Source organism: Tetrahymena thermophila (genome assembly GCF_000189635.1).
Source record: "Tetrahymena thermophila SB210 genomic scaffold scf_8254436, whole genome shotgun sequence".
NCBI classification, from domain to species: domain Eukaryota; phylum Ciliophora; class Oligohymenophorea; order Hymenostomatida; family Tetrahymenidae; genus Tetrahymena; species Tetrahymena thermophila.
Window position 1 is genome coordinate 142,523 of NW_002476217.1, and position 11,584 is coordinate 154,106.

Consider the following 11,584-nt stretch of genomic DNA (forward strand, 5'->3'; position numbering starts at 1 on the left):
TCGCTCTATACATATTCTGTTTTGCTTTGCTTTACTATTTTTTATCTTTTTTTTTTCTTAATAAAAATAAGAAAAAATTTGGGGATATTTTAAAATTCAAATTAAATTTCTATTTGGTTGTTTGCAGATATTATGAAGATTGTTAGACAAATACTTCCCATAGATTTAGATATTATTTAATTCACTAAAGAAATTTTAATAAAAAATAAAAGCAATAAATAAAATAAATAAATTTTAAAAAAGAAATAAAATTTTGAATTCTAAGAAGAGAAAAGCAAATAAAGTTTTTAAAATACCAACTAAACCAATCTCGGCTAAAAAGTAGAGTGATAAAATGTATTCCTTTCCTTGCTTTAAGCAAAATCATCTCTACTTTCGATAAGACTTTTCTAATTCATAGAATTCAAAAATATTTTATCTTAAAAATATAAAAAAAGATAAACATTGATTGGATATTTCAAAAAACAATTTTTTTCCTCTCTAGATTAAAGATCTAAAAATTCTCTCTTAGTCTTAATATATAAAAAGTATTTTTTTATAGGCCTTTACAGACACATACAGATAATTGATGCAGAGTATTTGATCTCAGCTTGTAGCAGCTCTAAAAAAGATTTTAAAAAATATAAAAAGATAATTAAAAAGAATTCATTAAAAAAGAAATTAAAAAAATAAATAAATAATAATAATTAGATAATAAAAGAAAATTAATAAATCAAAAAAGAAATATAAATAAATATCAAATAAGAGAAAAAACAAATCGAAAAATAAATTAAATCTAGACAAAGTTATTAAATTGCATTTTTAATTAAATTTTATTTAATAAAAAGTTATTTTTTATATTTTCTTTATCTTTTTTACTTTATTTATTTTATTTATTTATTTATTTAGTTTTTTGATTGAGGAGGAGAGTTTTTGAATGAATTTAATATAAAGTATTAGAAGTTGAATACAAATATAAATAAGAGTAGTTTGTTTGTTTGTTTTGCAGTAATATTAAAATCAATATTTTATTTAAACTAATCTTTTAGTACGAAGAATATTTTTTTTCATTTATCCAATCTATCTTATCTCTTGTATAATTTATGGATTGTCCCTATTTTATATACAAAACCATTTTAAAAAACCTAATATAAGAAATCTATGAATTGAATTTTACTTATAACTTATTTTTAAATAATTTAAATATTGTGTTTCAAGCATACTTCTTCCAAGAAAGTTCATACATGCTCCATTTATAAGTGTTTCGCTTTTTTATTCACAAAAATTAAACAAAATCTAAAGATATTTTTAAATTACCCTAAATCTAATTCTAAATAAGTTAATTTTGGAATTTATTTTATTGAATTAGCTAAACTTTACACTCCTACCTCTCCTATATCATTTTTACTAAGTTTTTGATAAATTTTTTTATAGAAATTAATGAATTAGTTAACTTTTTTATTATAATTTTACCCAAGTAACATAGTTAATTTATTAAGTTTTTAACATTTTTGTAATCCAGCACACAAAATCTGTAGTTGCTAATCAGTCATTTTATTTTCCCTTTATAGCAAATTAAATAAAAGGCGCTTTAAAAATGTATGAGTAATTAATTAGTTGATTTACCATAAATAAAGCAATAAATTTTATAGTTTTTTTATCTTTTATACTAATAAAGCAAATTATTCCATTGCAGACCCAATCTAATCGCTTCTCCTATAATATTATAAATTGCATTTACTAAATTTTAATTAAGCATTTTATTTACGAAAAGTAAAGTTCAATATGATTTATATTTAGACAATATTTACTGAGAGATTCTCCTAGATTATGTATGCCTTAAGGACCTACTTTGCTCCATCTATAATCAATAATTTAAAATATTTATATTTATCAATTAAATTAACAAAGTAAAGCTTTTTTGTATTATATTTGGATACTCTCTTTTCAAATAAAAATAAATCCATTGAGCATTTTTTGATATCTTATAAAAATAAACTCAAACTCTTGCTTTTAATCGAAAATATTTTAACTTATTTATGAGTAGATATCCCTTAAAATTAGTTATATTTAATCATTTTAACCATATATTTACTATGATTATTAATATCAAACAAATTAAATTTCATTTAAATAATGCTTTATCTACATTGATAGAATAATACTTTTACTCTTCGATTAAAAAATATTTATTTTAACTAACATATTATTTGAATTTCTATCAAACCTCTCTTTTTAAAAATGCTTTATGTTTTACTTAACTAATTATCCTAAGTATCCTAAAAATATTTTATTAATAAAGGATTTTTACCCGCAGTATAGCTCAAGTACTTGAAGATTAGTTAACTAACTTATGCCTTGGGCTATATATGTTATACCTTAATCAGTTACTTCATTTAACCTATTTAATTTTAAATTTAAATCTATTTGACCATCTAAATCATTTAAAATCAAGCATGTATGCAATAGAAAGAATATGACTATTATTATTACTCTATGTGTAGATCTAAGTGAATCAGATTATTTAAAAATGTAAAGGAATATGCGATCTCTTTAATTGCTTTGATTGTAAGTCTTTTCATGCTATTAAATATAGATCATGAATTAGTTTACAAATAATTAATAATGTTCATACGCAAAATTATATGTAATTTTATCAGGATTAGATTATATTTTCTTTATAAGATTTTCTATAGCGCCTTTGGTTCTTTTTTATAAAAATAAAACATCCATTTTCTATTTGAATTGAATTATTTATTACATAATGCCTCCAAAATTAATATCTTCTAATTTTTTATTATAAATAACTTCTTCAATTTATCCTTCATCATTTTCTTCCATCTCAATTTCTTGGCTTTTTAATCTACAAATTTCAGAAATGTTGCTAAACCTTATTTATTTTGAGTTGAATTATTATAAAAAGATTATTTAACATTCTTGTACTTAGATTTATTCTACTTATTGAAATCTACTAAATCTTATTTTTACTGGACTTTTTCAGCCATAAAATACACTGTGATATATGTTAGTTACTTCTCTCTCTAATTATTGTGTAGTTATTAAGTAAAAAAAAAAAAAACTAGTTAATATATATAATACCAATAGTTTATATTTTTCTCACCTCAAAATAAACAAATTTAAGAAATTAAAGCTTTAAAATTTTAGTATAGCTCATATTAAATCAATATTAGAATGATACTTAACTATTTATTTTCATGGTCAATCAAAAAACTCCTAAATTATGTTATCCTTGTTTTTTAATATTCTTTTTAATTTCTTTTCTCTTTGTCTAAATTTTAATTTAAAATATATGATATTATATTTTCAAAACATATTAATTTTGACATGTTATCTATCAATCTTTCCTTTTACTGATAAAAGATCAATTTTTTGATTCTTCAAAGACAAAATCTTAATGTAACGTATGGAATACATGAGTAATCTTCTAAATTTTATTTTAAACCACTTAAACTTAGAATTAGTAAAATAAAATCAAAAATTCTTAAAATAAAAAAAATAGATTTTAATTTTAATTTAAAAGTCAAAAATTTGAAATAATTTTTGTATATAAATCAATTATAAAAAATCAGAAAATCTTTCATTCTTACTTCAATAATAATTCAATATATAAATAAAAGTATAAAGTAATTTAATAATCCTATTATTATATTTTTGATAATTTATTTAATAATCTTTTTGAAGATAGTTTTCATCTTTAAAATTTAAAACTTACGTATCAAAATTAATTAAATTTTCAGTAAATTTATTTCTCCTTCATATTTTTTCTAATTAATTAATTTATCTTTTTATAATTAACATACATATACACTTTAAATAATCGAAAGTAAAAAATATTTATAAAGATTAAATTAGACTGATTAAAATTTATGAATATAAAAATTTAAATTTATACTCAGACCTTATTATTCAAATACGATTTATTTTATATATCAATCATAATCAAATTTTATTAAAAGTTATATTTTTTTCTGTTAGTTCTAGATTTTAAAGAATTTTTGATAACATTATTTCTTACAAAATATCTTGAATTTAATTTAATATTAAATAAAAGTTTAAATAAGCTTTTAAACAATTAATGATTAAATTTAAACAATATTTTTTATTAATTTATACTTTTTATGGATTAATCTTTTTTGACAAGATAAAATAAATAGGTTATTTACAATTAATATTTACTCATTTTTTGGTAGTTATTTCTTTAAAAATATTTGAACTTCGTTTGAATAAATAAATTTAGATTAAAAAAACATGATTTTTTATTTTATTTTAATTAAATTTAACTTAGAATTATGCTTATTGTTTAACTTATTTTAACATTTTTATTTAAATTTGTGTTAAATAATTTAATTTAATATTTAAAATTTCTTTATTAATTTTTTAATTATTGGAATAATTTTGAGTATAAATTGTTAGATGTATAAATCGTAAATTAATTGGTTAATGACTAAATTAGTAATAACATTAAATTGAGAATATTTTTAAATTGCTGATGATCAGATTAATTGAAAATTTTTAAGTCTTTATCAAAAATAATGCGAAGATTGATTTGATTACATTGGATTTTTTTATTTGTTTATATTTTAATTTATTTTGACGATGAATATATTTAGTGGACATCTTTTTATGTGTATCCAAAATGAGAAGTATTTTTCTTCCTTATCACTATGATTTTTGTTAGTTTTGATGAATTTTTGCAGATAAAGAAGCAAATGCTTCAATAATATCTTCCCTCAGGCAAATAATTAATTGCCTTATCTAAAGCAAAAAAAAATTTCATCACAATAAAAGAAAAAAAATATAAGATAGCAATCAAATATCAATCAATAATAATATAAAAAATATTCAATTCTAGAAGTTAAAAATTAATAAAATTAAAGGATAAATAAAAGTAGTAAGATGGCACATTTAGGACATTAGAGTGACGATATTGTAAAATAATTACCAATTAAATATCTTAGAATTTATATCTAACAAATACATCAAAAATGTTTTTTAGTTTTATAATTTAATTTGTATTTTTTTTAATTATCAAAGATTAGTGTCAATGTCTCAGATCCTGTTATGAAGGATGGCGGAAAATATATAGTTTATACTATTAGTGGTAGTGATAAGGACGGTCCCTTTGAAGTATTTAGAAGATACAGTGATTTCGATCACTTCAGGTATTTATCTTTTTAATAACCCAGTTCAATAATTTACATTTATTTATTATGCAAAATATAACAGAGCCTTATTAGTTCAAAGATGGCCAGGATGCTTTATCCCTCCTATTCCTTCTAAGAAGGCTATTGTAAAATAAATTTATATAGTTTTATTATTTATAATCGACTTTTCTATAGGGTAACAAAGAATCTAAGTTCTTGGAAGACAGAAAGAACTTCCTCCAATATTTTGTTGAAAAGATCGCTGAAATTCGTCATATATGGTACTCTGAAGAAAATAAAGAATTTATTCGTAACACAAGCAATGATTTTGAAAAGGTTTTGAATAATTTACCTAAGTAAACTACTGATGATATCATTAACAAGTATAAAACTTGTTTCAGCAATTTGGCTGGTGTAAGAAAAATTGATATTTAAGATTTTAATTCACTCATTCAATAATGTTATAAATAGGTTGAAATTAACAATGAAATAAATACCAAAATTTCCAAATTCAAGTAATTCTTAGAAACTGCTGCTAAAAAGCTTGATGTAAATTTAGATATTTCATGATATTTATCCTATTTTAATTAATTATCTGCCCATTAATTATTAAAGAAAATGAAGGCTTTCTGCAGAACTCTTTCACAATCAAGAGAAAAATTCGATGCTCAACTTGGTATTTATTTAAAAAGCATATTTATATACATTATTAATATCATTCTTGTCAAATTTAGCTATTATGAACAACACAGTCATTCCTGAATATGAAAAATACTGCGTCCTTGAATACGCTTTGCAAAACGAAAACTTATTAGTCTACAATAGAGATGAAAATTTGAAAGCTAACTTCAGAGAAATTGTAAAAATAATATTTTTAATTCAAAATATTCTTTTTGAGTAATAAAAATAATTTTTGCTGTAAAATTATTAATCTTTATTAACAGGAAGGAATGAACAAGAATAATGACTTCGAACTGTTAGTTAATATGATTAGAATGGAACTCAAGGAAGTTGAATCTTTCCTAGAAGCTCTTAGAAATAAAGATATGATCGAGGAAAAGAAACAATAAGCTTAGGCCAAATTAAAATCAGAATAATAAGAATAAACTAAATTGTAAGCTGGTAAAACCACATTCAAATCCCTATTTTCTAAAGGAACAAAGGAAGACAAAGTTTAAAAATTAGAAAAATCAATCTACGAGGTAAATAAAAGTGTTTTTTAAAATTGCTTCATTAATTATCAAAAAAAATTTAATAGACTTAACACGAATTAGAAAATTACAGTTTGTTGGCTGATTTGATAACTGTCATCATAGGTTATGTTGAAGTTGATAAATTTAAAAACTAAAAGCAAAACAGATATTACAACATCATGCAAAGAGTTTCAAACTTATAATATAACTTAAACATGAAGGTATATTTTAATTATATTGCCAATTTATATATTAATACAATTTTACAAAAAATAGGTTGCTACTTATTGGAACTCTGTAAAGTATGCTAACTAACAAGTTAATGTATGAAAAAAGCAATTTAATAATTTATAATTTGTAAAAATAAATAAAAATGTAATACATCAATTATATGTAAGAGAAAATAGGCAAATTAATCAATCAGTAAGAATCTATCTATCTATAACATATATTCTAAATTATCAATACATTTTTTACTTTATTCGACTTTTTATCCAAATTAAATACTTAAAAATTAAAAAATTTAATTTTATTTCTATCAGTCAATTATAAAATATTTTTAAGTAGATCTAAATTAGTTAAAGAAAAATTAAGTGCTTCTTAAAGTTAATTTTTGATATTAATTTAAGCTAATTTTTGTGTTTGAATTTATATAATTTTTATAAAATCTCAATTAAAAAACTATCATTAAATTTATTTAAAAATAAAACACAAAACTTTTTAAAATACAAATTGCTTTGTTTAATTATTTATTTTCAAAATTTAAAAACAAACTTGAAATTCAAAGATATTTACTTTATTTAATATTTATTTTATATCAATTTTTTAATTTTGAAGAAGCTTATTTTAATTTTTGGATGGTTTAATATATAAGTTTGATTTATTAAACATTTTTTCACATTATTTAATGAACATTATGATAATTTAATTTTTATTTTATAAAATAAACTTTCCTCTATATATCTAAAAAATACATCGAATTATTAAAAATAATTTCTGTAATTTATTTATAAGATGATTTAATTAACTTTAAACATAACTAAATATTTATGGATTAATTTTTCTAAATAATATTTTAAAAATATTTTTATTTTTTATTTTAGCAGCTTGAAGTAGCTTATTTCATTTATTAATGTTGACTGAGTTAAAAAAATAAAAAAATAATTTTTAATTTAAAAATAGTTATTGATTTAAATTTGTCAAGTTTTTAGAATAAAGCAATTAAGTAAAAAAGCTATAAAAAAATTGATTATATTTAGATATAAATGGGTATGTATGTATTTAATTAAGTTATGATATTATTTAATTAAATATTAAATTTAATTATCTTAAAATAATAAATTTTTTATTTAAATTTGGTTTAATTAAAGATATTAATTCAACAATTTAATTTGTAATATTTACTTAATAAAAGTAGATAAATTATAATATTTATTTTTACAGAATAATTAACGATTCTAGTCTAAAATTTTTAAGAGAGCAAGCTGTATGTATATATAGAAATATAAGATATAAATTTTATAACTTAGACAGGCTATTTATTTATTTATTTATTATTAGTTAGTTGTAGCTAGCTGTTGTTATTTAATGTTGAGCAATAGTTTCCTGCATTAAAATATAGATAGTTTGAGAAATAGCTTAGTATTTTAAGGAGGAATTAATTATCTATCTATCTATCAATCATTAAATTATTGATTACTGCTTATCTTACTTACTTACATAAACTCTCTTTAAAATTATATGCTAGATTTACTTTTCACTTAAATTTTCTATCCTTAATGTATGTATTTATTTAGTTAGTTAGTTTGGCATTTGAAAATAAAAATTATTGCTCTTTCAATTAACTCAATGGTTGTGGATGGCTCTCATCAAAGAGTTAATGAAGGACTTATTTTGAGAAACAGGTTCTTCAAGAGATTTAACACCTGAGTAGGGAGCAGTTTATTATTCAAGATGCTTTTCGTGGAAGCTCTTTTCACCAACAATATCTTTGGATTGATAGAGGTTAGAACGATGAGCTAACTCTTGTAAGAGGAAGTTATATGAATCAATAAAGAATCCTACCTTGACGTTTTAGAATTCAAGACCGGAGAATACGTAAGTGGTGTGAGCCAATCTTTATCTTTGTTCATGGACCCATCTAAGTTTGCTTTCCTTAACAAAAATTTATTCGCTTAATTCAACTAAAATTTCTTATTTTTCGTGTTCAATGTTAACACCCAAATCATTCCAGGTCTTTTCCTTCAAAGTGTTAAGTTAATCAACTTTCAAGCCAGCTTGAGGCTATTTATTATATTTAAAAATAGAAATATAAATTAAATCTTATTTATATTTTAATCTTAAAAAGGGAATGAATTTGCTTTTTCAAAAATTCAGCTAGGGATTGTTTTCATTCATTCCTTTCATTTAGCTGGTTTATAAAGATTTGCTTTTGGATATTCTTTGTTTCTTGCTATGTGTTTTTTTTTTTTTTTTGTATATTAAATAAAAACCTAAATCAATTTGGGAGTATTAGTTAGTACTTATTTATTTATTTATATTGAGTATTTATTTGCTTTGAAAATAAGAATAAATTGAATCAATATGATTTCTCTAAAAATGGCAATAAATTGTGTCTGTTAAGCGCTTTTTATGCTATAATATGATCCTAACTATCGTAATCTCTAAAACTATTTTATATCTTCTTAACAATTATTCCCACTTCCTATTTTTTAATTATAAATGTAAAGAGACTTACGTATTTCTTGCTCAAATGAGTGAAGGCAATGTTGGCAATAGCAGGTACATAGGTTTGAGAAATAACCTTGTCGTGGGTTCTATTTTGGACAGGGTAATCACCGAGCATAACAATATCTTCATAAACATTATTGGGATTGTGTCCAGTGTTGATGTGACGCAAGGGATTCTAGTAAGCTTGGTAAATGCAGAAGGTATTCTTTAATACGGGATTAAATAAAGTTCTTCTGGTTTGTTTTAAAACTAATCTTCCAAACATCTTTCAAAAATATTAATCTTCTTTATCTTTCCTATTTTATTTTATTTTTTTGTTTCTCCTTATATTATAAATATTCACAAACCTATCTTCTTATTTATTTTTCTTTTCGCATTATATTCACTCTGCTTCTTCTCTTTTTTCATTTATCATTTTATTTAATTATTAATTTCTTCTTGTTACCATTTTCTTTTTTCTCTCTTCCTCTCAAAAATTCTTGCATTCTTCATTCATTCTTACTTTTTTTTTCATTGCTTTTTACTTATAAATTTTTATATTTATAAAATATCTTTTTTTTGCCTATTTCATTCATTAAAAATTTTAATTTAAGAATCTAACAAAAATACTTTCAAATATTTCATTTCAAATAATTAAAATTATTTTTTATTTTTAAGCTTTATTTGTTATTAAAATATTTCATTCAGATATAATTTAGTCACAAATTGCTGTTAGATTTTTAAATAAACTAGCTTTAATAACAATCTAATTTAAATTAAATAAAAGATAGCAAATGCATATTAACTTAATTTTTGTCTTGAAATTAGTTGATTTATTAATCTTTGTGAAAGTATAATAAATTAATTAATTAACTAATTTATTCATTGATTAATTAATTTAGTAGAAGAATTTCAAAACTTTGATTGGTGATTTTAACAAAATGAATGCAAATAGTAATAACACCAATAATTCAAATTCATAGCCTCAAAGTGGAATAGCAGCTAATACATAAAACTAAAATGCTTTGATGCTGCAGTAAATTATTAAAAAGCTTTCTGATATGTTTGGAGGAAGAGATTATAAAAAAGTTTATGAATTGGCTACAAAAATATTTAAGGAAAATACTACAAATATGGAAATACTTAGATATAAAATGAAATCTGAAGAAGAACTTGGTAAAATAGAAGATGCATTAAGAACAGCTAATATGATGTTAATGATTCAACCTTTCAATATGGAATGCCACCAAACAAAAATTAGGCTTCTTAAAAAGTTATAAAAATTCAATGAGCTATCCGATTCATTAGTAGCAACTAAAATATTATTTCCGCAATTAACTTTAAATTAAGACTGAAAAAAAAAAAACATGTATTTAATAAAGATAGAATTAGTTAAGTATTTAGATCTGTTTACTTTATATTAGACTTATAGTATTTTAATGATAAATAAAAGATAAACATATAATTCATATTTATTATTAGGAAAAATAAGTAATAATTTCAAATGATAGCAATCAGAAATTTTTATTAATAAAGGGTCAAAATATTTAATGATAAAGAAATCGTTATTTTATTTAATAGCTATAAAAACAAACTAAAATAGTATAAAAATGAATAATAATTTATGATAAAAAAACAAACAAATATATTCGGAATAATACAAGGAACAAAAAAATAGATGAAGTTTATTTTAGAAAAATGAAGGAATTCTAATTTTTTTTAGTTTAAGAAATTCAAATTTATATTTATAAAATACTGATCTTAATTTATCAAAAACTTTAATGATGAAAATTCAAAAATTTAACTACAAATGAACATATTTTTTGTTCGAGAAAAAAAGTAGTTTTAAGAGAGTTTCTAAATCATAAAATTATTCCATATTTGATGATTATAATACTTGAATTTAAATACTTTTAAGGAGTTATTCTTTATCTATAAAATTCAACTAATCACTAATTACTTTAACGTTAAAAAGAGGAGAAAAAATAATTTCAAACTAAAATAAATCAGTATTTTTGGAAAATAGTTAATGAAAATTAATTTTTAAATAAAAAAAATTGAAAATGAAAGGTATATTTTATCATAATTTCAAAGAAAAACAAACCAGAATTTAAGAAAACAGATAATCAATCAAAAAGAAATTATAAAAATGAAATCTATTTACTAGTAAAAATGAATGTAATTTTTTTTATATTTTGCAAGAAAAAAAAGATAATTTTATATAAAATATGATTGAGAACATTTACATGGAAAAGGAAGAAAGAAATGAAATATTTAAGTTTAAGAAAATAAAATTTTATAAAGTACTAACTAACTAATCTCGAAATATCTATTGAAGATTTATGAAAAGCTTAAATGGATAATTTTTTTAATAAATTTAAGATAAAAAATAATATAAAATGTTTTTATTCGAATCAAAAAATAGTTTATTTTAAGTAATTTAATGAAATGGAAAATTGAAAAAAATTTACTAGATAAAAATAAAATAATATTTAATATACATTTATAAACATCAAAAAAAATTTCAAGCCAAAACTT

General features: G+C 20.5%; 4 protein-coding genes across 4 annotated transcripts; 2 read left to right on the plus strand and 2 right to left on the minus strand. All coding sequences in view use genetic code 6, as the record gives it.

Moving 5' to 3' along the window:
* Positions 1-999: 999 nt before the first annotated feature.
* Positions 1,000-2,984, minus strand: TTHERM_000939139 (kinase domain protein, putative; the record flags this gene model as incomplete). Its single annotated transcript, XM_012799685.1, has 11 exons — positions 1,000-1,093; positions 1,157-1,246; positions 1,297-1,386; positions 1,453-1,542; positions 1,606-1,695; positions 1,748-1,840; positions 2,291-2,380; positions 2,473-2,562; positions 2,615-2,686; positions 2,741-2,869; positions 2,923-2,984. 11 exons carry the CDS (start codon positions 2,982-2,984, stop codon positions 1,000-1,002), a joined length of 990 nt encoding a protein of 329 aa, XP_012655139.1.
* A 1,912-nt stretch (positions 2,985-4,896) lies between these two features.
* Positions 4,897-6,667, plus strand: TTHERM_00939140 (PX-SNX8-Mvp1p-like protein; the record flags this gene model as incomplete). Its single annotated transcript, XM_001031088.3, has 10 exons — positions 4,897-4,929; positions 5,035-5,162; positions 5,227-5,290; positions 5,340-5,558; positions 5,616-5,693; positions 5,760-5,820; positions 5,879-6,003; positions 6,089-6,346; positions 6,403-6,558; positions 6,614-6,667. The coding sequence occupies 10 exons, from the start codon at positions 4,897-4,899 to the stop codon at positions 6,665-6,667; spliced, it is 1,176 nt and encodes a 391-aa protein (XP_001031088.3).
* A 1,515-nt stretch (positions 6,668-8,182) lies between these two features.
* TTHERM_000939159 (hypothetical protein) lies at positions 8,183-9,332 on the minus strand (the record flags this gene model as incomplete). The annotated part of the gene is made up of 2 exons (XM_012799686.1): positions 8,183-8,620; positions 9,075-9,332. 2 exons carry the CDS (start codon positions 9,330-9,332, stop codon positions 8,183-8,185), a joined length of 696 nt encoding a protein of 231 aa, XP_012655140.1.
* A 655-nt stretch (positions 9,333-9,987) lies between these two features.
* On the plus strand, positions 9,988-10,401 carry TTHERM_00939160 (hypothetical protein; the record flags this gene model as incomplete). Its single annotated transcript, XM_001031090.1, has 1 exon — positions 9,988-10,401. One exon carries the CDS (start codon positions 9,988-9,990, stop codon positions 10,399-10,401), a length of 414 nt encoding a protein of 137 aa, XP_001031090.1.
* Positions 10,402-11,584: the final 1,183 nt, after the last annotated feature.